This window comes from Dama dama, chromosome 20 (genome assembly GCF_033118175.1).
Source record: "Dama dama isolate Ldn47 chromosome 20, ASM3311817v1, whole genome shotgun sequence".
Classification (NCBI taxonomy): Eukaryota; Metazoa; Chordata; class Mammalia; order Artiodactyla; family Cervidae; genus Dama; species Dama dama.
This window is the reverse complement of record NC_083700.1, coordinates 79,592,826-79,618,352: the sequence shown is the minus strand read 5'-3', so window position 1 is coordinate 79,618,352 and position 25,527 is coordinate 79,592,826. Positions and strand designations below refer to the sequence as shown.

The window sequence follows — 25,527 nt, the reverse complement described above, 5'->3', positions numbered from 1 at the left end:
GGGGTTGACATATACACTCTACTGTACATAAAAGAGAGAACTATTGAGGACCTACTGTATAGCTTAGGTAACTCTATTCAATACTCTGTAATAACCTATATGGAAAAAGAATCTAAAATAAAGAGTGGATATTTATATATATGTACATATATATGGATATATATATGTATAACTGACTCACTCTCCTATACAACAAAAAGTAACACAACATGGTAAATCAACTATACTCTAATAAAAATTAAAATAAAAAATAAAATGTATTGACATAAATGACTATATTTTCTTACCTTTTATATCTTTGCTGTATAACTAGTTATGGTTCCTTTTTCATTTCAGATATGGTTTATGTTGATTCATTTTTAAAAATCAGCCTTACTAGACATTGATTGATTTTATTAGTGTTTTCAAAAAATTAATTTGAGCTTTCCTTATCCTCTCTGTAGTATCCTTGGCTTTATTCTTATATTAGCTGTTCAGCAGATGCTTTAGCTTATTAAGTTTCAGTCATTTCTTTCTAATTAAGTCATTTAGGCTATACATTTTCTTTCAAGTACCACCCTACAGGTAATATTTTCTATTACTTTCTGTTGTGATTTTGCTTTGACTCATGAATAATTTGAAAGTATATTTAAAATTTTTTAAATATTTAGGCTTTAACAATGATCTCTTTGATATTTTAAATTTAATTGTATAGTAGAAAATAACAGAAAGTCTTTATGTATGGAACTAATTCTTTGAAATGTGTTGAAACTTGGGCTAGTATGTGATCAATTTTTTGAAATGTTCTGTGTGTGCTTAATATGTATATATTCTCCAGTTCAATAATCTGCATATACCCATTTACTCAATATCAATTGTTTTGATGCAGTTTTTTTTATATTCTTACTGATTCTTGCCAAATTGATCTACGAGTTATTGAGAGAGTGGCAGTTTCTTTTTGTAGTTTTGTCAATTTCCTTTTGAATATTCTGAATCCGTATAATTAGGTGATTTAGAATTTTTTTCCTTGTGAGTTGAATTTTACATCAGTTTCATGTCCTTGTTTATTTACAGTAATGCTTTTGTCTTAAAGTCTGTTTTCTCTAAAATTAATACTGCTTTACTAGTTTTCTTTAGCTTATTTTTTGCTTGATATATCTTTTTTCTATTTTTTTACCCTCTACCTCTGAATCCCTGTGATTCAAATCTGTCTAACCAATCCCCTCCCTAATTCCATTTTGTCTCTCTTCCTGACTTGGAGGCTATACTTTATTTTGTCCTTCAGAACTTACTCGATATTTTTCGTATACATATTTAGCTTAACAAACTCTGTAATGCCGTCTTGAACAAGGCTTGGGCCTTAGAAACGTTTTAACTATAGTTACAAATCTTTACTTCCTGCCTCAAATTAAAATGGTATTATTGCCTAAGATTTTATTTCTCTCATGATTTTAGGTGTTAGTCACTGTTGTTTTATATAATTAATATTTACTTAGGTTTACCTTCATTTTCTTTGTCCGTCTTACATAGTACATCTTTCTTTGAGATCCTTTTCTTTCTTCCTGAAGTACATCTTTGGAAGAGTTTTTTTGAGTCTGTTGTTGGCAAACTCCATTTTTTAAAAAAATTTATTTATTTTATTTATTTTTTTGCAAACTCCTTTTTTGACTGAAAATGCCTTTATTTTCCTCTTTGTTGTGAAGTTTTTATGGGTATTGCATTCTGTATTGACAGTTATTTTCTCTTAATATCAATACTTCAAAAATCTTCTTTTATTGTTTTCTAGTTTCTGTTGCTGATGTTCAGACATCAGCTGTCATTTTCATTGTCTTTCCTTAGTTGATGATATGTCTTTTCTCTCTTGCTGCAGTTGCACTGTGGTATATCTCCATGTGAATATTAAAAAATTTATCCTCTTAGGATTTTTGATTTCTGTCTCTAGGGAGTGGTACCTTCTGTTTCTTTAGAAAATGCTCAGCTATTGTCCCTTCTCATTCTTTTTCTTTCTTGTAGAACACTGGTAGAAATATGTTATATCTTTGTTCTTTTAATCCTTCAACAGATATGCGTTGGACACTCACTTTGTGCCAAGTGTAGGTGGTATAGCAGAGAATAATTTTGTTATCTCTTCAAATACTACTTCTCTCTCATTTCTAATCTCCTTGTGCAAAGTCTTATTAGATATATGTTGGGTCTTTTCATTCTTTCCTCTACTTTATAATTGCTTTTATTTTGCATCTGATAGTTTCTTCATACTGCTTTCTTTACAATCCTCGGATCTGTCTTCCTGTTCATTACTTTTCTAATTGTGTTTGATCTGTTTTTTTCCTTGTCTATTGAGTTTTCAGATTTCAGCTATTATGTTTTTAATTTCCACAACTTCTACTTGTTTCCTATTTGGATCTTCTTGATCTTTCTGATCATCTCTTGTTCTTCAGCATACTCTCAGTGTGTTCTGTTTTGTCTTTAAATATACTAACCATGCTTATCTTATATTACCTATCAGAAAATTCTGTATCTGACATCTGATTTCATAGTTTCTTTCTGATGAATCTTGTTCACAGTATTTTGTTTCTTCATGAGGTTAGTGATTTTTTAAAACTGTGAGCTCATATTACCTAGTACTTATATCTTGTGGAAATTCTTTGAGGCCTGAGTTTACTGTGTATTTTTTCACAGAGGGTTTGTGTTGCCTCCTGCCAGGTACCTGGGCACATTTAACAAAAGTCAAACCAGATTCTCATCTCAAGATTTCTTTGGCATAAACTTCACATGAATTCAGGTCCCAAACAGGGTGAGTGTCAGCATATGGTTAGGAATTTTGGGGAGACCTCTTTTTTCATGTACTACTGAGGGCCAACCTAGAGATAAATATTATCTTCACCATCTCGTCAGAGGTTTTGTGTTTATCCTAGTAGAGATTTTTCTGACACTGAATTCCTGTCTGTTCAAGTACAAAGCTTTGCCTCCTTACTCATGGTATTGAGCTGGTCAGTACCTTGTGTAGCAGCCACTTAAAGATCTTTGGATACCCTCAGGACAAATGCTTACTCTTCTGGGTCTACCCTTTTTTTTGTTTGTTTGTTTCTGGACTCTAAAGAATTCTCTTATTTTGCTGCTAATTCAGCCATACATTAAAATTTTATATGTATAACATATAAAATAAATAATTTAAAAATATGTACTTTTCCTGTACTGGAGGTGCTTTTCTGACCTTCTGTGTCTTCCATGTTGCAGGAAACTAGTTTCATCTGTATTTTTTAAAGAACCACAGGTTATTTTGATGTTTACAAAAGGTTGATACAGATGATGGTTGAAGCCACAGAGTTGGGAGTGTGTGTATTGTGAAAACAGATTTAACCACTGAGAAAACAGATTTAACCATGGAGAAGGGGGAGTGATTATGGGTGACTGAGAAGAAACGATGTAGGATTAGAGCCTAGAGGAGTTACTATCCTGGAAGCCAGGAAATCAGGGAATTTTAAGAAATAAGGACTAGCTAACTGTCAAATTCTTGACATGTCAGATAAAATGAAAATTTAAAATAGACAGAGGATCACTAGGAGGCCATTGTGAGCCTCCTAATTATCAGACCATAAATGACTAAGTGGGAATTAATAAGTAGACTTAGCAGCTTTTAGGAACTTTGTTAGTGAATGGAAGGAGGGAGTTACTTGGTAGCTGGAATGGGTTATGGAGGGCTAAGGAAAAACCCAGTTAAAAGTTGTCTTTGGAAATATGTAAGACAAATATCGTGTGATATCATATATGTGTGGAATCAAAATGAACTTATTTAAAAACTCACAGACTCACAGACACAGAAAACAAATTTACAGTTACCAAAGGGGAAAGGGTGGGAGAGATACTCAGAAGGTTGGGAATAACATATATATACTACTATATATAAAATAGATAATCAATAAGGACATACTTTATAGCATAGGAAATTATATTCAATATCTTGAATAATATATAAGGGAAAAGAATCTGAAAAAGTAGATATACATGCATGTTTAACTGAATCTCTTTGTTGTACACCTGAAACTAATACAACATTGTAAATCAACTATACTTCAAAAAAAGTTAAACCTTCCTCTTCAACTGTCTTCTAAGAAAGTCAACAGGCCAAGAGTACTTTTGGATTACTCTGTAAGAAGAGTATTGTTACTGTACATGGAAATATTTGTAGCATCTTTTGTAGGTGGTTGTTACATTTTTTTTTTTAATCATTTTTCAGATGAGGAAAATAGAAATGCCAAAATGGTTATTCTGTCAGAGTTCCCAACTCTGTCGTAAAGAGTGTTAACACCATTTGCATATGACAAACTTCTGTATCATAGGAGATTGGGAGGATTACTTAAAGAGCGCAACATCTGTGTTTCTGTTGAGATTTTTTTCCCTCTATAATTGAAATACTTTTTTGATTATAGTTTGCTTTTAACATGCTTATTTTAGTTTGCTTTTCGTTTTGCTTAAGATCGTAATTAGGAAACACTGGAGTGAGGAAGCTCAGGTGAGCTTGCTTAGTATTAGTCCATTATTTCTTCTTTGGAGATGCACATACTGTATAGTTTCTCTCCGCTTACCCATTGTTATTTGTAATGTTTCTTCTCACTTACTGGGAGCATATAAAAGGGGAATTATTAGGGAAAATTTTAGCCATATTCTCTTCTTAGAATGTTTAAAATTTCAATGTAAAGGCAATTAGTACATATTTTTATCAAAGAAACTACTTGTTTTTTAAATTCTAACATAATTCTGAACAATTCAGCAATTAATAAAACGAACATTTAAATGGCACTTAAGCTCATTTTCCTAAGAATGAGACAAAATTGGAGCTTTGTAAATGTACATTAATATGTTTTCTTTATGTAATTCTGAATCTCATGTAAATGAATTTGTAGAATTAATCACAGTAGAAGGAATCCTTTTTGCCCTTCCCAAATGAAGCTCCCTTAGGTGCAGTTGGGTTGTCCTTCTGGGTTGCTTTAAGGGCACTTTAGCAGTTTTAAAAACTTAAGTACTAATTTCATAGCCAGTGTCAGCTGAATTTATTGAAGTAGGTCAGACTCTGGATAGAAACTTGTTTCTCAACCCTAAAGAGAGTCATTATCCATTCTTCTATTTGTTAGAGAATGGTAATAAATTCCTCCACATTGACCACAAGTCTAGAGCAATTTAAGAAAATCTAGATAGTTGGATTTTTTCAGGTATAGAAAATTACTTAAGATGCTCTATGACTTTTATTATCCCAGTAGACCAAAAAACAAAGAAAAACAAAAGAAACAATAAAAATCAATTCCTATCTTCCCATAGACAGTAGCTGTATGCTTAAAAAGAGAAACATACCCACCAGTGTACATACGTACATCTGTAAAATGCACATGCAAGGATGCAATTAATTCATTGGGGAATTATTTTCCTCTTTTTAAAAAATTGTAGGTTAATTTCCCATTCTGTTCAGTTAACGGAGCAAGTTTTAATTGAAAGTATATACTGTATGTCTCAAAATATGTTTCCTTTGAACTCTGGAAAAATCACATTCTGTGTCCATTGGCTAAAATTCTCACTTGGGTCGCTATTAGAAAATAGTATAATCATGTGACAAAATATATGATACTGAAAACATAAGTATCATGAGAAGTCAATTTTTCATTTTTAAAAACCTGCTTTACTTACCTATTTTGATTTCTGCTTTTTTAATATGCCGTTTGTTAAACAAAAGGAGATACTGCTCTGAGATATTGTGGTAACAGGTTTTCAATTCACTAAACAATTGATAGACTTTGGTGTTTCTTTTTTGTAATGTCTCTTGTCTTCTATTTCTTACTCAAGTCATGATTTTATATGTATTCAAATCATTTATTCTTTGACAAGGACTCGGGCACTGAGATTAAACGGCCATGAGTTTGAGTGTTACTGTGTCTTACTGACTGTGTGACGCTGCACAAGTTATTTAAAATTTCAGAGTTTTAGTCTCCTCATCAGTAAAATGCTGATAAAATCATAGGTTGAGGATCAAATGAGTTACATCTAAAGTTCTTGGCACTTTATTTTGCTCTTAAGTACTTAAAAATGTTTTCACTACTGAAGTTGCTAATAATTCTTTTTCTGTAATCACACTGAGAATCCCTGGCCTCATGTAAGGAAAATAAGTATTTCACCACTTGTTTGAATAATAAAATAATAATATAGAGGTTTGATGAGTAATGCTTAAAATATATTGTTGTTGTTCAGTCACCAAATCATGTCCAACTCTGCAACCCCAAGGACTGCAGCACACCAGGCTTCCCTGTCCTTTACTCTGTCCTGGAGTTTGCTCAGATTCATGTCTATTGAGTCAGTGACCATATTATATATCTATATAAGTATGATGTCTATAGTTTGCCCTTCTGAGAAGTCAATAATTAATGATCAGCATGCTTTTAATTTATAAAGGAAGGTTTTGTGGCGAATTTGGCAGTTGAGATGGTTCCTAAACGTTGGATGTGAGTTGATACAAGAGTTATATGAATAGGGAGAGGGAGTAAGCAGCATGAACGGAGGCTTGGAATTTCAAAGTGTCAGATTGTAACTGAAAGATGTTTTGAGGCAGGAACCAATACATGGGCGTTGTGTTAAAGTAGCCTTGGCATAATTATTGGTCTGCCGTCACAGACTGCTTAGCGTTGCATGTTTAGTAAGTGGAAAACCAGAGACTCAAAAATTCAGATCTTTTTTAACTTAAAATCCTTGTTATATCATATTGATAATATTGACATCCTTGCTACATCATCATTCACAGAGAATCTGCTAGGTGCAATTACATTCTGAGAAAGCAAAAATGAACAAGACATAGTACTTTCCAAGAGAGAGACAGGGGTAGGTTTTTGTGTGTGTATCCATATGTCTGTACTATGGGCAATTCTTTGTGGCAGTCACTCACTGTGTATACTCTTCGGAGATGTTAATCTGCTTTCCCCATGATTATCTCACATAGGGCGTATCTCCTTGGTGGAGATGCTAGCATTTAGGGAATAGTGGTATAATACGGCTATTAAAATGCAAAAAATCTACTTAATGTTGTGTTTCAAAGCTAGAGAACATCTGGGTTAGAGTAAAAAGTGATAATACGTCATTCACCAATGTGGTACACCTTCCCAATGGATTAATGAATATATGACTAAATGTGATTTTTTCCCTTGCTGATTGAGAATCTTTGTCTGTACTGTACCTATTCGGGCTTTCTCACAAAATTTTGTAATCAACTGCTAGCTAAATAGTGGTTGTTTACTATTTACTAAGTGGAACTACCTTTATGTCATATAAAATGATTTAAGGTTAACAACCTAGTTGTTGAGGCAACAACTTAACCAAGTTGTGAGGCAATACACAGTAGGAGCTAGGAAAAGAATTATGGAGCCGGTCTGCCTGGGTTCCAGTCCAGACTCTGCTGCTCATTACCTCAGTGACCCTTGTTTCCAGTTTGCCAGCTATAAACTGGGGATGATAATAATCCCTACTTCATTGTTGTATTTGGCATGTGGTAGACCCTGTCTATTGTTAGTTATTAAAGATCCATTATCCCTTATTTGCAATTTAGAAGTAAACTATAAACTGGCAGTTTTTAATATAATTCATTTGACATCAAACCCTGACCTAATCAATGTCTTTGGTTTTTGGTTCAATACTTGACCTTGTTATTTATAGTTAGTTTGTAAAAGCTCTTTGTAAAATATAGACATATGTTATTACAATTGTTTTATGATACTTATTGGACAGTATAGTTTACAGTGTTTCTCATAAAGTAAAAATAAACTTGGATATCTTGTGATTAGTATTATCAACTAGTTAATTAAAAGCTAAGTAAAGGATTTCCCCTGGTGGTCTAGTGGTCAAGACTGGGTGCTTCTAGTGCATAGGGTGCGGGTTCCATCCCTGGTCAGAGAACTAAGATCCCACATGCTGCATGGCATGGCCAAAAAATAAATAAATAAATAAAAGAAACCTAGTTAGTGTTAATATTTATTGAGTGTTTATGTGTACCAGGTACTACACAGAGCATTTGATGTTCATTATCTTCTTTATTCCAACAATCCTTTAGGTGTGATAGTATTGATTCTGTTTTTAATGTGCTGAGGCTGAGAGAGCAAAGGTCATTTGCTCAGGGTCACAGTGTCACTCAGTGTGCTAGCAGGGCTAGAATTCAGACCTCATCTCTGACCTTTGAAGTCACTTCTGTGTCCTTTTCTTCCATCTGTACTATCTTTATAGCTTAGAAAATTTTCATGAGGAAATAAAGTGTCTAGTACACTAAAGTATATATATATACATATATATTTTAAGATTCTTTGCTTTATAGAATTTTTTGCTATTTAAGAAAAATACTGAGTCTTTCAGTGAACTGGAGTTAACAAAATTCCAATTTACATGCAACTTTGGGAAATTTATATTGATTGTGTTAAGGGAGGTACTTATATACTCTAAATACTGGGGAGGGGAGTTGAAAATAAACAAAATTGGCTTTCTTTTAAACAGAAAATGCTAATTTAAAGAGCTTATATAGCTGAGAGCGGGACAGGACGGTCTGTTCTGTTTCTTAGGGCGGAGGAAGGCAGTGGCGCTCACACGGTGAGTGCTCTGCATTGAACATCTACTGGTCCCCACTCAGCTTCGTGCACTCCCCTAACCTTTTCCCAATTGTCACCTCAGTATCTGCCCTTCCTCATTCTTTGAATGTGATCGCTGTAAGACAATGATAAATAAAGTATAAATTTATTTTGCTTTTTTTTTCACTTATTATTTTAGGTGCTGGAAAGCCCCCTATGTTTGGTGATTATGAAGCTCAGAGACACTGGCAAGAGATTACTTTTAATTTACCCATCAAACAATGGTATGGATAATTTTAACTTGATTTTATTGTTTATCAGTCAGTTAATGTAGATTATTTGAAGTTACCTAAAAGGAAAATACACTGTTTCTTCATCTTTAGCATCCTCTCTTCCTATTTATTGAAGTCACATATGTTACCCTGTATATTGTCAGCTCATTTTGGAATTTTATCCTCCTGAAAGTTACCATATACTCAGCTACCAGCTGGAATATGATACTAAACTAGAACTTTAAGGATAGGATACTGTGTGCCATGAAAGCTCCTCAGGATATAAACTGTGAAAGTTTATGGACTAAGAATATTTCTTTTGGCGGTTTCTCAAAGTTTCTTTGTTAGGAACGTATGAGATGTAAAGAAGCAGTAGCTTAGTGATGAAGAGTGTAGATGTTCGAGTCAGACTGCCTGTGTATGTGTGTGTATTAGTGTTCAGACGGAGACTGTATTCTTTACTGGCAGTGTGAGGTTTGGCAAGTTATTTAACTGTCTCTGCCACAGTTTTATCACTCATAGAATAGAAATAATAGAATACATATTTCACTGGGTTATTGTGAAGATTGAATAAAATGATTCACTTAAAGCACTTACACCAGTGCCTGAAGTGTAATGAGCTCTCAATAAATGTTAGCTGTAGTTATGTCTTCAAAAAATCCGGGCATTGCCATTTTTGTTGAACATGTTCTGATGATTGATGACAGTATTCTTTTTTACTTATTATGTGCCTGGCAGATTATTTGATTAAACCTGGTTATACAGACTGTTTATATCATTCTCTTGATTACTTTAGTCACTGCTTTTATTTAACTCCTTTATGAAAGAGAGTTATATATAAGAACTTAACATTGAACTCTCTATTAATAGGTTGGCTCTATCTACCCCAAAGTTTGAGTATTTATAATAGAGATCAGCTAAATATTTGATATTCTTTTTTTTTTTTTGATAGATGTGTGCATATTTGTTTTTTGGTTATTTTTGACCTCACTGCACAGCTTGTAGGATCTTAGTTCCCTGGCCAGGGATTGAATCAGAGGCCATGGTAGTGAAAGCACCAAGTTTTAATGCTTAAATGGTGTGATTTCTTTTTTTTTGTAGTTTGAATTTTATTGTTAAATCATTCCTAATGACTATCATTGAAAAAGATATGTCTCAATGGCACAGTTTACAAAACAGAAAATATATACTTGGGACAGGTTCACTATTTTCAACAGTGGATATAAATCTGTATTGGAAATAACATTTCTAATATTTTGAATTGTCTAATTTTGTCAAATTTTATTAGTTTGCCATTTTTGTTACCTAGTAATGTGACTGAAGAATGGTTTCTTATTTTTTTAATTTCACTTTTCCAAGTGTGAAGTCTTTCTGTCTTCATCTAGAAAGTTATAGTCAAAACTTTCAAGTGATATAGTTGTCTGAAATATGAAATCAGAATCTATCAGGTAAAGTTTTAAAATGTCAGTTTTATAATTCTAAATTTTAAAACTTGATTTATTCCATTTCATTATACATAGTTAAAAGTTATAGAGGAAAACAACTTTTTTCTTTAAATGACAATTTTTATAATTTTTATAAACCCCAAGATCACATGGCTGCCAAGGCTACCAGCACTGTGACTTTGTACAACCAGGCAGGAATAATAGGAATATCTTATTTTTTACGTCTCTTTTTGTTGTGGAGCAAAATCTTTTTCACTCTTAAAGCAATCATTAATAGAAATGCCTGGCTCAGTGCAGGCATGGTTTATCACCTGGGGTAGGAGAAGGGTCCACCTACCCTGAGTATGTTGCTTTTTAAAACAACATCACAGTTTTATACAAGTGAGGAATTGTGGGAATCACTGTTTATTTCAGCATTGTTATAACTATGAGAAGCCTAAATATATTTTGGTAGGGGAATGATTAACTAAAGTACATTTCTCCTATATGCATGTGTACATGTTTTTTCTAGGTAGATTCCTAGAAGTGGAATCTCTAAAGTAGCCAGTTATAATGGATACCAATACCAGAATATCTCTTACCCTTACCAATAACAACACCAGACTTCTAAAATTTCCATTTCCTTGAGTACTTGTGATGTTGAGTTTCCTTCGTGTCTGACTCTTTGTGACCCCAGGAACTATAGCCTACCAGGCTCATCTGTTCATGGAATTTTCCAGGCAAGAATACTGGAGTGGGTTGCCATTTCTTGCTCCAGGGGATCTTCCCAACCCAGGGATCAAACCCATGTCTCTTGTGTCTCTGCATTGACAGGCAGATTCTTTGCCACTGTGTTACCTGGGAAGCCCCTGGTGTATTTACTGATCATCAAATTTTTCTAAAATTTGCATATTTGTATATTTCTCCCATGTTACTGATGAACTGCAGATCTTTTTTGTAATGAATTGTGTGATTTTAAGATAAAAAATTACATTAACTTTCTCTGCTGTGTAACAAATGACCACAAAAATAGTAATTACTTAAACAAACATTTATTTTTTATTTTTGGCTGCCCTGGGTTCCTCATTGCTGTGCCTGGGCTTTCTCTAGTTGTGGCAAGTGGGAGCTACTGTCTAGTTGTGGTGCTAAGCTTCTCATTGCTGTGATTTCTCTTGTTGAGGAACGTGGGCTCTAGGTGCGCAGGCTTCAGCAGTTGCGGTTCACAGGCTCAGTTGCCCCACAGCATGTGGAATCTTCCTGGACCAGGGATCGAACCTGTGTCCCCTCCATTGGCAGGAGGATTCTTAACCACTGTACCTCCAGGGAAATCCAAAACACACATTTATTATGGAAGTCCAGGCACAGCTTATTTCAGTATTATGATCAGAGTCTCCGGAGGCTGCAATCCAGTTGTCATCTGAGACTGCAGTCTTATCTGAGGCGCAGCTGGGGAAAGAACCATTTCCAAGTTCCCGCAAGTTATTGGCAGAATTAATTTCTTTGCAGTTATAAAACTAAGGGCTTTGGTTTCTTGTTGGAAGCTGCCTTTATCTTCTGGAGTCTCCCTGCAGTTTCTTGCTGTGTGGCTTCTCCATTATGCCCACTTACTGAAATGTGACAGTTTTCTTCTTCCAAGTCAGTGAAAGGGAGTACTCTGTAGCTTAGCCAGCAAGATGGAATCTTACATATATGTAAAACATAAGCATAAGAATGATTGTCCTATCACTTTTTTTGTACTTCGTTGTTTACAAGCAAGTCACATGTCTTATCCACACTCAAGGGGAGAGAATTGATTGTACACACACATGGCAGGAATACCAGGAGATGGGTTCATAGGGATGACTTTAAAGTCTGTCTGCCATAGTATTTGGCAATGTATAATAGTATTCTTCATTTTAATCATTTGTTTTGGTGTGTGTATATGTATAAAATAAATTTCTTTCTGTTCTTATCTTTGAATTTTTCTTAAGGTGTTTAAACATTTGATATATAGACATTCTTTGAACTGTTCTTGAAACTTCTTTAAGTTTGGAACTGTTTTAAAATAGAATATATTTTTGTACAAAGCAAAAATATCCATGATGTATTAGAAAAAATTACATTTTGAAGTTAATGATAACACACTTGGACTAATTTTGTAGTTTGTTGTGGCAGCTAGAGTTTTTTTTCTGATAAAACATCTACTGAGATTACATGGGAATTCAGTGGGAAAGGACATTCCAATGGTATTTATCCAACTTTTCAGGTGGATCTAAGACACATAAAGCAGGAGAATTAACTATTTGCTTTGTTTCTACAGGTAGATTTTGAAGCTTTACTTGAAACACTTTTAAGCTATCTTCTTCCATGAATTTCTCTCTTCTTCCTTATGCATTTCCATAAAGATAAGTAGCACAGTTGTTAGCTCTATTATTCCTTCTTCCCAGTCCAACCAGTGGTTTTACTGTTAGTGTATCTTTGCATGCTTACCATCCATGCCTCCTTTGTTATCTCCAGTGGATCTCAATGTTAAAGTAAATGAAAAATAGCTTTTGCCTTAGAAGAAGCTGAAAAACAAATCAAATTGTATTGTTCAAAATGTGATTTTTGAATTATTTGATGCTTTTCCACTACTGTATCCATCCCAGTGGTTTTGTAGCTAATGACCAATTAGAACTACTATTGGACACTCACTTTGTGTCAGGCGGTTGTCTAACAGTTTTACATGTTTAATTTAGTCCTTCAACAACTCTGTGGGGTAAATACAATAAAACCTTGTGCTAATGCACCCTGTCATTACGTGAATTTGAAAATAACACAGTTTGGTACCTGTGTTCAGGTGACCCTGTTTAGAGAAGTAGGTCCTCTGGTCTCCACTATTGGCCTGGCCTGGCTTCCCAGTTTCAAGCTGTTGAAAGGGACTCCAACTTACATGGAGTTTCTTGGGTTCATTGTATGTTGATTTTGAGTTCCAGCCAGATAGAAACAGGACCCAGGATTGTTCACATGGATGTTGCTACTGGGGTAGATAATTGTCTCCAGATGGTACCATGCTGTGCTGTGCCCATGGCTGCCTAGCATGCCTTGATCATTTTATTAATCCTCACTCTCTACATACAAACCCACATATTGTGTATCAGACACTAAGAAAAGTAGACTTTTTGAAGATGAATCCAGTTGATCCTTGAACAACATGGGTTTGAACTGTGCAGATCCGTTTATACATGGATTTCTTTCGATAGAAATACTGTACTACAGAATCCATGGTTGGTTGAATCCAAGGTTGTGGAACCTAGATCCAGAGAAATCTCGGAGAGAGGTAGCTGACTGTAAATTATACTTGGATTTTCAACTGCATGGAGAGTCAGTGCCCCTAATCCATATGTTGTTCAGGGTCAACTGTAGTAGGTTAATTAACTGGATCATGATAAATGCCAACTTAAAAATTTTTTCTTCAGTCTCAGAGTAAGGGACTGTGATGTCAAAAAATTGTGACCCATTTGAAACAGGCTTTTTTTTTTTTTTTTTTTTGCTTTTTCATACTGTTCATGGGGTTCTCAAGGCAAGACTACTGAAGTGATTTGCTATTCCCTTCTCCAGCGGACCACGTTTTGTCAGGACTCTCCACCATGACCCGTCCGTCTTGGGTGGCCCTACAGAGATCAAATTGCCAACACCTATTGGATCATTGAAAAAGCAAGAGAGTTCCAGAAAAACATCTACTTCTGCTTTATTGACTATGCCAAAGCCTTTGATTGTGTGGACCACAACAAACTATGGAAAATTCTTAAAGAGATGGGAATACCAGACCACCTGACCTGCCTCCTGAGAAATCTGTATGCAGGTCAGGAAGCAACAGTTAGAACTGGACATGTAACGACAGACTGGTTCCAAATAGGGAAAGGAGTATGTCAAGGCTGTGTATTGTCACCCTGCTTATTTAACTTATATGCAGAGTACATCATGAGAAATGCTGGGCTGGATGAAGCACAAGCTGGAATCAAGATTGCTGTGAGAAATCTCAATAACCTCAGATATGCAGATGACACCACCCTTATGGCAGAAAGTAAAGAAGAACTGAAGAGGCTCTTGATGAAAGTGAAAGAGGAGAGTGAAAAAGTTGGCTTAAAGCTGAACATTCAGAAAACTAAGATCATGGCATCCGGTCCCATCACTTCATGACCAATAGATGGGGAAACAGTGGAAACAGTGACAGACTTTATTTTGGGGTGCTCCAAAATCACTGCAGAGTGACTGCAGCCATGAAATTAAAAGACGCTTAACAGTTATGACCAAACTAGACAGCATATTAAAAAGCAGAGATATTACTTTGCCAACAAAGGTCTGGCTAGTCAAAGCTATGGTTTTTTCAGTAGTCATGTATGGATGTGAGAGTTGGACTGTGAGGAAAGCTGAGCGCCAAAGAAATGATGCTTTTGAACTGTGGTGTTGGAAAAGACTCTTGAGAGTCCCTCGGACTGCAAGGAGATCCAGCCAGTCCATCCTAAAGGAAATCAGCCCTGAATATTCATTGGAAGGACTGATGTTGAGGCTGAAACTCCAAACAATACTTTGGCCACCTGAGGCGAATAACTGACTCATTGGAAAAGACCTTGATGCTGGGAAAGATTGAAGGTGGGAGGAGAAGGGGACAACAGAGGATGAGATGGTTGGAAGGCATCACTGACTCAATGGACACGAGTTTGCATAAACTCTGGGAGTTGTCGATGGACAGGGAGGCCTGGCATGCTGCAGTCCATGGGGTCGCAAAGAGTTGGACATGCCTGAGCAACTGAACTGACTGAAACAGGCTTAGGGATAGTGTTATTTATGTTGTATATAGTTTGGTGTCCATTATTATAAATTCTTCTAATGATTGAGATAATTAATTGGATAGAAGAAGCTGTCTAGTTATAAAGATTATAGTTAAGGAGCCTATGTAAATTTATTATAGTCTATGTAGTCTATGTAAATTTTCATTTCTTGAGTCACAGTATTTATATGTAGTTTCTTCCTGTTCTAACCAACTGGAAGAGCCTGTTAATTTATGAATTTTACATATAGTGTTTTTCCTTAATTCACAGAATTTTGCATGTAATAGGCTCTCATTAAATGTTGGTTGAATTGTGTTCAAAGTGGTATTAATAAGTCTACCTGTTTCATGCAGTATTTCTTTCTTTGCAAACCAAATCTTTACATGGTTTTAACATTAATTTTTTACTTTTTAAAATTGTGATTTCACATTATTTCTGTTATTTTTAGACTGTCAGAAGCAAATTCTCTTTTTTGTTGCATATTTTCTTTTGTATAAGTATTAGTCATTGTTTAAGTTTACTAATAGTAGAATGACAACAAGTTCCAATTTGCCTGTGACAATCTTGGTTTACCTGTAGTGTTATGGCTTAATTATTAATAGCTTCCTCTTTCACTCTTAAGAGTACTTTGGTTTAGATAATAATTTAGTCACACTACTCATTAACAACTTTAATTGTGAGTTCACAAAAATTTTTTGAAAAGAGGAAAAGAAAAAATTTAGATGATTTTTTTTTTTTACCTTATATGTTTTTTCATGTTAAGTTAAATGACATGATATATTAAATACAAGTCTATTTCTTGAATATTGATTGATGGAGTGGTGCTTTTTTTTCCCTTTCTTCCCCAGGTATTTTAACAGCAGTGATAACAATTTACAGTATTGGGGATTGGACTATCCACCTCTTACAGCTTATCATAGTTTTTTATGTGCATATGTGTAAGTTTTTCTTCCTTTACATAACTCTACATATTTATGCCCTTAGCAGATGTAGTGAGGAACAGTTTGTTGATTAGAGGAGAGATCGTTTGTAGCTATTATTGTATTATGGTTTGTAGAGCACCATGCCTTTATAATTGGTTTGTAGGAAAGTTAACTATCAGAGTTTTAATATTTGCGTAATCTTTTTGGTGGAAAGGCTAGAAAAAGATGCAAAAAGTCTAGCTTTGTTTTGAAGTAGAAAAGTTACCAATTATGCATGGTTTACTGAGAAATATATCTAATACGGTTAGTTATGCATGGGAAAGCTTTTTTCCTGGAATGGTCCAAAGTAAATGAAAAATAAAGGTCTAAATGGTATTGTGATTAACCAGTCAAGTTAGAAACTAGAAGTTTCTAGTACTAGAAGTAGTAGTGTTTCACTTATGATTTAAGATCGGATTGGAATTCCTTCTTTTACAGACATGGAATGGTTTATAGACGATAAGGCACTTCTGTATAGTAGAGACCCAGTTTTGCTCTGTAGTGGTATTCCATTTCAGAACTGCAGTGTGTCAGTAGAAATTCCAGGAACTTCCTCACAGTATCTTCTTAACTTATTTATTTTACTGTTTCATATTTTTAAAAAATTAGCTTCCTGGACAAAAAATATGTCTCCAAACTTCATGATAACTAGTTGTACTTTTCAGTGTTTTGGATAATGTAATATGATTGAAAATTTATCTTTAATAATTATGTTCAATTTTATGCAGTGATTTATGATTAACAGCTATTTATTATAGCCTATTATGATAACTGAAAAGATGATAAATTATAAAGCTGTGATCCTCAGTCCTAGTATATTGCTGTTTACCAAGTACGTGTTTAGTAAACAAAAGGTGACACATTAGATTGTTTTCACACTGAAAGTATCATGAAGGTAGGACTTTTAGTTAAAATGTTACATGAGTTTGTTGGAAGGTGAGCAGGGTGGATTCAGATTTTTAGCTTTAGTCAGTTTCACATGGTTAAATACAAAGAGTTAAGCCTTAACTCTATTGCTTTATAAAAGCAATGGCCACTTTTCAACATAGATTCATATGTCCTCAGGTGTCCTTATTGCTAAAAGCGATGGGGAATAAAGTGCATGTATATATGCTTTGATTTGCAGGGCAAAGTTTATAAATCCAGACTGGATTGCTCTCCATACATCACGTGGATATGAGAGTCAGGCACATAAGCTCTTCATGCGTGCAACAGGTAAAAGAGCAATAGATATTGAATGTAAAATTGGATTAAACATTTTTTTGAACTGATGATAGGTTCTATTATTGTCCTTACTGATGTTTACAGTTGTGTAACTATACATAAGATCCCCTGGAGAAGGAAATGGCAACCCACTCCAGTATTCTTGCCTGGAGAATCCCATGAACAGAGGAGCCTGGTAGGCTACAGTCCACAGGGTCGCAAAGAGTCGGACACAACTGAGCGAAAATCAATCAGTCAGCTATACATATGCATATATATGTATACTGTTTGAGCAAATGTGTATGTAAACTAAAACAAAAAAGTAGAAATGAATAATTCTGGGTGCTTTACATTTGTTATTATTGTACTTAATAATATGGACATCCAAATGAGGTAAAATACTGTTGTTATTCTTAAGCTGAGAAACTGAGACCCAGTAAAGTGAGGGTAATATTAATAGCTCACCTGAAGTTGGCTAGCTCTGAATTAAAGTTGTAATTGTTTAGGTCTTTGCTTTGATAAATCCCTTTCACTTTTATTTTTTATTTTTTTTTAAAATATTTGTTTGGTTGTGCTGGGCCTTAGTTGTGGCATATGGGAGCTAGTTCCCTGACCAGGAATTGAACCCAGGCCCCCTGCATTGGGAGCTCAGAGTCTTAGCCACTGGACCACCAGGGAAGTACCCCCCTTCCACTTTTAAAGTAAAGTACAGTTGTATGGGCTTCCCTACCGGCTCAGGGGTAAACAGCCCACCTGCCAATGCAGGAAATTCAGGTTCAGTCATTGGGTTGGGAAGATCCCTTGGAGAAGGAAGTGGCAACCCACTTCAGTATTCTTGCCTGGGAAATCCCATGGACAGAGGAGCCTGGTGGACTACAGTGCATGGGGTTGTAAAAGAGTTGGACGTGACTGTAATTCAGCAACAACAGTTGTATATCATACATTGTGTTGCTGTGTAGTGTTGCTATATTAATCTTTATAACAAATGTTTATTGAGCATTTATTGTATGCTGAGATTTGAAAGTAATAAGACTACATTTTTTAAAAAACCTTTACAAGACTTAGGCTTTTATGGGTTTTTTCCTTAATTACTCTAAATCTAGTCAGATTTGTTCTCTTTAGCATTCACCCCATGATAGAGTCTCAGGTCCAAGAGAGAACCTGCATTGCCTCTCCCTCTCCCACACCACTCCCTTCCCACCCCCCCACCCCCCCCAACAATGCTTTAATCCTGTCTGAACTATATACTCACTGCATGATGTTTAGCTTCTGAGCCAGTACCTGTATCTGGAGGAAACTCACGACTTTTAGACACAGTCTGCTCTATTTTCAAAGAGCTCCAATTATTAGAAATTTCCTTCTTATATTGAACCTTCACTAGTCATATGAAGTTCTGTTTCCTTGGGTCACACAGAACAAGTCTGACTCTTTTTATACCTAACCCCTTACAGACATGTGAAGTTATCTCCTCTCCAGGTTAAACATTCTTAGATACTTCAGCTCTTATTAGATGACCAGTTTCTTGAATGTAATTATGGTTTTGAGGCCTCTGGTTGTGATCCTTTGAATATATTCCACCTTTTCAGTGTCATCTTAAATGTAGAATCTTGGGATGAAAATAGATTGCATGCGTCTAACACTGAAAGTTTACTATTGTTTACCTTATTCTTGAACTTAAATATATGTTTTCTGGTACAAGAAAAAAATAGGCTCTTTGGATAGCTATGTTGTACTGTTGAAGAACTTAATACATTAGTTTTTCTTTGTTCTGAAAGGACTGAACATTCAGAATTATGAATTGCTTTATTTTTTCCCCACTTTTTTTTCAGTTTCTTCTTCTTCTCAGCCTCTCAAGCTCTTTGTATGCATTAATTAGCAAAAATTTATGAATTTTTATAAATATTCACATTTAAAAAGATTCTCCTATGCATCTCCACATTTGAGGTATTGCTCACATCAGGAAATTTGGAGCATATAGATATTGAGGGGAAAATAAAAGTTTACTTCCCTTGCTTTGAGTATTCTTAATTTTTAAATCCAGGTCAGGGCAAAGAGAGGATTAGATACATTTAATTAATTTAATGTGTGAATTTATTAGAGGAAATTAAGACACTTCCTAGTCCTATATCAGTTGAAATTAGGCACAGGTGAAGGAAATGGAAAGGGCTCCATGTGGAAAGGACTCGTCCAGAGTGGGTAGCTGCTGCTGCTAAGTCACTTCAGTCGTGTCCGACTCTATGCGACCCCATACAAGGCAGCCCACCAGGCTCCCCCGTCCCTGGAATTCTCTAGGCAAGAACACTGGAGTGGGTTGCCATTTCCTTCTCCAATGCATGAAATTGAAAAGTGAAAGTGAAGTTGCTCAGTTGTGTCTGACTCTTAAGCAACCCCATGGACTGCAGCCCACCAGGCTCCTCTGTCCATGGAATTTTCCAGGCAAGAGGACTGGAGTGGGGTGCCATTGCCTTCTCCAGAGTGGGTACCAACCTTGTGTTAATAGAATTCCCATTCAAGTTTGGAGGGAGGCGATTAATAGGTTATAGTGAATCCTGATGGACTCTCGCTTAAAATCATTTGTTTGTTTTTTCAGTGTTAATTGCTGATTTGTTGATATACATACCTGCAGTGGTTCTGTACTGTTGTTGTTTAAAAGAAATCTCAACTAAGAAAAAGGTAAGTTTTGAAGTAACCTGACATTTCATCTCTGAAATGTTTTATTAGCTTAGCTATTAATGTAGAGCTTAAGGAAGCTATGCTTTTGGGAATAGATAATAGGGAACAGTATATCTTCTGTCAATTAATTTTCATTTAGAAACATTAACTTATCTTAGAGTAATTATTTTAATGCTCAACTGCAGTAATAAGAGGCACTGAATTTTAGAAGTTATATACTTCTGAGTTACACAGCATGCTAAATTTATTGCTTAACTGGTAAATTTGAATGTTGGGTTGGCTTGGGAGAATGACAACTGAAAGGCATTTTGAAAAGTTGCTATATATTCTCATATTCACAGTTAATGAATATTCTCTTTGGTCATTTTATATAGATTAATTATTGGATTAATTTATCTGATTTGTATATCTAAAAGTGCTTTCTCTAACAAATACCTTTTAGTGATTTTTTTTTTTCATTTTTACTGGAGTATGCTATGTCACCTCCATGAAAACTTCAGTATTTAAAGAGTTGTTTTATAAAAATGATATATTTTGATAAATAGGTAAGAATGGAACATTTGCTACTGTGTTAAATGAAACTATGCATTTACTCAGTTTGATTCAAGTAACAGATTACTTTATTATTTCATAATAATTTTTTTTTTCATAATAATTTTCTTTACAGATTGCTAGTGCATTATGCATATTGCTGTACCCAGGCCTTATTCTTATCGACTATGGACATTTTCAGTATCCTTTACTGATTCAGAAATGAAGTCAGATGCACATCATGAAATCTAGGCTCTGTTTTTATAATGTTGTCTTCTACAATGTCTTATTTACTAGGGTTCTTGCTTATATAAACCTTTTAAAAATGATAAAAGTATCTCTTCACCAAGTGTTTACTTGAAAGGTAAAGTTCAGATTTATTAAAAGTAGAAATGCTTTTTCACACCCATTTGGCTTGGGAACAGAACATTGGTAACTGATTAGCTCTTCTGGAAAGTTAGAAAAAGAATGCCAAGTACAGTGATGCTCTCCTAATACTAAAAAGGTAAAACATCTTCTATCTTTTGTAAACGTTATCTGACACTGACAAAAAGATTTCCAGTTTTTGAGTTTTAAAACAAAGTGTTTTTCTAACAGATATGGTAGCTGGAAGCTTCAGGAAACTAAAAGTTAATGATTAAATCTATGTGAATTTTGTGTGTTTAATTTTTGGTACCTAAAACAAGGAACATTCAAATAAACAAATTGTAGAGGAAAGTTGATAAAATCTATACATGGCTCTCCAGTTTGTCTTCTAATGTATTAAATATTGCTGTCTATCTCCATCTATCCCAAAGGAAAAAAAAAATCCATACCATGATTGCTTAATTAATCATTTTTCCTTTTGTCTCTAGTCTGTTTTAGTAATAAAATTAAAATACATATATGTCAAAAGACTTGAGAAAGAAATTCAAATATGTAGTTGCTTCCACCATGTTTTTTATTCTGTCCACTTTCCTAATTGAGCTCTTTTTTTTTTTTGACTTTGTAGTTTCATGGCTTTCAGATAGTCTAATAATATCAAGAACACCAAGACAAAGAAAGGAAACATGAAGTTGTTTATAAGATTTTTTAAAACTATATTTACTTTGAAATGTTAACATTCATTCATAAAAATGCATAAAACATAAATGAATTGGCTGTTATCCATGTCAAGAAATAAAACATTTGCTAGTATCCAGAATGACCCTGTACACCACCCTAGTACTCCCTTCCTCCTTTCTCAAAGATGGCTGCATACTGACTGCTAATGCTATAGTTTGGTTCTCCCCCTTTTTTGAATTTACTATTAAAAGAGACAGCACAGTAGGTATTCCTCTGTGTTAGGTGTTTTTGATTCAACATTGTGAGAGTTATTCGTGCAGTTCTCTGTAGTTGTAGTTTCTTCTCTTTCTCACTGCTTTGTAATATTCCACTGCGTGAGTACACATGATTTTATTACTGATAGACATTTGGAGTGTTTCCAGGTTTTGGCTATGATAAAACTCTGCTGCTTTGAACTTTCTTGTAAGGATCTCTTTGTACGCATGTAAATACATTTCTTATGAGTGGAATTGCTGAGTTATAGGGTATGCACATGTTTAATTTTAAGTATTCTCATATGGTTTTTAAGCATAATCTAGCAAGTGAGACTCCTGTGAGCAATGGTGTAGGTGCTCATCGTCAACAATTGTCAGCTATTTTCCTTTTAGCCATTCTGGTAAATTTGTAGTGGCGTCTTCTCTGTGACTTGAATCAAACTCTTGAAGCTTTTGGGATTATGTCATTTTGTAGGAACACACTTTTTAAACCACTATTTACTTTACTTTCCTCATTTGTAAAATGGAGATGATAAGAACCCTACTTTTTAAGCTTCTTGAGAATTAAATGAATTGACATTTGTTAAACATTTAAAACACTACTTGGGAGGTGCTAAATACCATCTAAGTATTTACTGCTCTTATTATTTGTATTGTTGCTACTGCTTTTGTTATTACTGTTTTTTACTTTTTGGACTCTGAAATTTTATATTAGTTTGGACAGAGGCATTTTTGACAGTAGTTTTGGACACCCTATGGATCATTCATTTTGAAGACTCATGTTCTTCAGTTCTGGGAAATTCTCATGAATAATTTTTTTTTATAATTCCCTTTTTTTCTGAAGCTTGTTAGATAGGTATTAGATCTTTCATCTCCATCTTGAGCATCTGTCTTTGTTTTATATTTTTGAAGATTATCTTGCTTTATAGCTAACACTTCTGTTAAACTTCATTTGTTAAGCATATGCTAAATTTCAATTTACTTTCTTCCCCACATTGTTCTGTGAATTATTTCTATTCTCCTAGGTCAGTCTTTTCTCCTTTTCACTTTGGTCCTTTTTTTGTCATAGTAGTAGTGAAAGTCACTCAGTTTTGTCCGACTCTTTGCAACCCCATGGACTATACAGTTCATGGAATTCTCCAGGTGAGACTATTGGAGTGGGTAGCTGTTCCCTTCTTCAGGGGATCTTCCCAACCCAGGGATCGAACCCAGGTCTCCCGCATTGCAGGTGGATTTGCCATCTAAGCCACCTGGGAAGCCTAAGAATACTGGAGTGGGTAGCCTATCCCTTCTCCAGCAGATCTTCCCGACCCAGGGTCTCCTGCTTTGCAGGTGGATTCTTTACCAGCTGAGCTACCAGGAAAGCCCTTTTCTGTCATAGGTGTTCCTTAAATGTCTGTTTGATCCAGATGTGTTTATTCTAAGAATAAGGCAGAAGAGAAAGCTGCATGTGAGCTCTCCATACTTTTAGCCCACTGTGGGGTACGTGGTAGGGTTCTGGCCAGCACTCTGGGATCCTTAAATGTCACAGTGTGGAGGAATTTGCACTATAGTGTTAACTTCTGCACTAGTTGCTTGGATAGTTTATTCCATTTTGGGGGAGAGAAGTATTCCTTTTTTTCGTTACCCAGGAGTAAATGTTTTGGCTCCCAGATAATCTTTGCAGAGGCATGAGGTGGGATATGACTTCTCCATTTGGAATTTTCAATTAATCCTCTTGTTTTCTTTTCAACGTCCTCAAGTACTCCAACCTACTTGTTTCCAGAGTTCTCTGAGGGTGGCTAGGCTCCTTGCTAGCCTGAGCTTCCTCTTTGTGTTCACTAAACTGTGGCCTCTTTTAGTGTAGTTTATTGGTTGCCACTTCTCTGTTCTCTTTCTGTCTTCTACAGATGGGTTGAAATCTTTATCTCTTATAACCTGTCCCTGTTCTCTTTATGGCTGTAGACGTATACTTAAAAAAAGTCCCTATTTTAAGGGGGTCTCAGAAAGGAGAGGAGGTAAACATGAGTGCTCAGCGCACCATTTTCAACTGAAAATCTAGTTGTGATACTGTTTTCACATAGCAGTGTTGTTAATTTCCAATCAAGCACATGTATTAATTTATATTATTGATGCATATTATAGAGGGAGGATAGTGATATTAGTAAGTTCAGTGTGTTTGTGTATTTTTAACTTTTGGAGCATTGATTTTGGTATGTTGTTACAATAATATTGTAAAATAACCCAGCAGAAAACAAAGTTATGTGTTACTTATTTAGAGTTCTTTTAAATCTAAGCAAATCAGTCGCTCTGTTTAGTAGTAGATTTAGTATATTTGAGACCACTATATATAATTTTATATTTGTTTACCAATTCAATACTTTCAGCTTTTATTTAGAAATTGTTTCGATTATACATATTATTACAGAATCACGTAAGTAAAATGTTCTTTAAAATGCAAAATCTCTTTTAATTATTGAGATGATTTCCTTGACATGAGAACATATATAATTCTGTGAGTCTCGGCTTTGCTTTGTGGGGCGTTCTTGGAGTATCTTATGACTGGGACCTGCTAGGGTCCCTGGCATTTTGCTTAGCTATAAACTATAAGCAGATGGAACTTTACCACTCCTTGCCATTTTTTTGTTTTTTACTTGGCAAGTGTTTTAAAAAAGGCCTCAAAGGAAAGGGGTGAGTGGCTTTTAAATAGCAGAATTCAAAAAATTACTTCAGCTAATTTATTTGGCATACTTACCTGGGAGGAAGGTGGTCTTTTACTTTGCCTCCTGGTGATTTCTTATTAATGTGTTGGTGGCTGTGGGGTGAATGGAAAGAGAGATTGTTATGTTCTATACTATTTTATTTTAAATCTTCCTAATGAGAAAAATATTTTGATCAATAAATATTTATGGGGACTTCCCTGGTGGGCCAGGGGTTAAAACTCTCCACTTCCACTGTAGGGGAAGTTTACAGGTTTGATCCCTGGTTGGGGAACTAAGATCCCGCTTGCTATGCATTGTGGCCAATAAATAAATATTTTAAAATACGTGTATTTACTGGAGGTAATGTGGATTGGCTTGGTAGAACATTGCTGTAGGATTTCATCCCTTTAGAGCATGTTGTATGCTTACTAGAAAGACATCCCAGTTTGACATTTTTCTTCATGGCTGCATAGGAGTGGCATCTAAGTTAAATGTTAATAAGGATGGTGATAGTCTTTTTGTTGGGGAATTGCACATATTAATAGTTGTAAATTCCTTAACCGTGATTTAAGTAGATTCTCATTCATCTTAAACCTGTGTTGGTGGCATAGATTTATTATTACTGTACATTTGCATTTATTATAGTTAGTGAGCCACAGATTGATTTCTCAGAATTACTAACCTCTCTTTATTTTACTGTTTCCCTCCTTTTGTGTTTCAGGTTGGTGTTATTAATTAAGCTGACTTGTACTGTTGTGGCTTCCTTCGTTCTCTGCTGGCTGCCATTCTTTACAGAAAGGGAACAAACCTTGCAAGTTCTAAGAAGACTCTTTCCAGTCGATCGTGGGTTATTTGAGGCATGTTTAAAGACTTTTCTCTCACTCCTTTCTGTTACAGGCCTTTCTCTGTGACCTTTGAGGATTTAATGTAGAATACTCACAAGGAATAGTGACTTCAGCTGCTCTAGTCCTGCAGTCATTCCTTGCCAGTTATTTAACCTGGTGCACAACCTCTAGCTCAGCTGACATGTTCTAGTACATTACATGAGTAGGTAGTATTTATGCCTCCATGAAATCCATAATTCAGTTATACATTTTTCTAATGAAATAAGAGTCCATAATGA

General features: G+C 35.0%; 1 protein-coding gene across 2 annotated transcripts in view; it reads left to right on the top strand.

The window, feature by feature from the left end:
- Nucleotides 1–25,527, top strand: part of ALG6 (ALG6 alpha-1,3-glucosyltransferase) — a 51,320-nt gene that overhangs the window by 6,617 nt on the left and 19,176 nt on the right. For both annotated transcript variants that reach the window (XM_061121697.1, XM_061121696.1), the window contains exons 3-9: nucleotides 8,767–8,851; nucleotides 15,905–15,994; nucleotides 17,145–17,233; nucleotides 19,812–19,894; nucleotides 20,562–20,626; nucleotides 24,208–24,393; nucleotides 25,126–25,261. In XM_061121697.1, coding sequence (XP_060977680.1) covers nucleotides 8,767–8,851; nucleotides 15,905–15,994; nucleotides 17,145–17,233; nucleotides 19,812–19,894; nucleotides 20,562–20,626; nucleotides 24,208–24,393; nucleotides 25,126–25,261 — 734 coding nt within the window. The remainder of the gene's footprint in view (nucleotides 1–8,766; nucleotides 8,852–15,904; nucleotides 15,995–17,144; nucleotides 17,234–19,811; nucleotides 19,895–20,561; nucleotides 20,627–24,207; nucleotides 24,394–25,125; nucleotides 25,262–25,527) is intronic.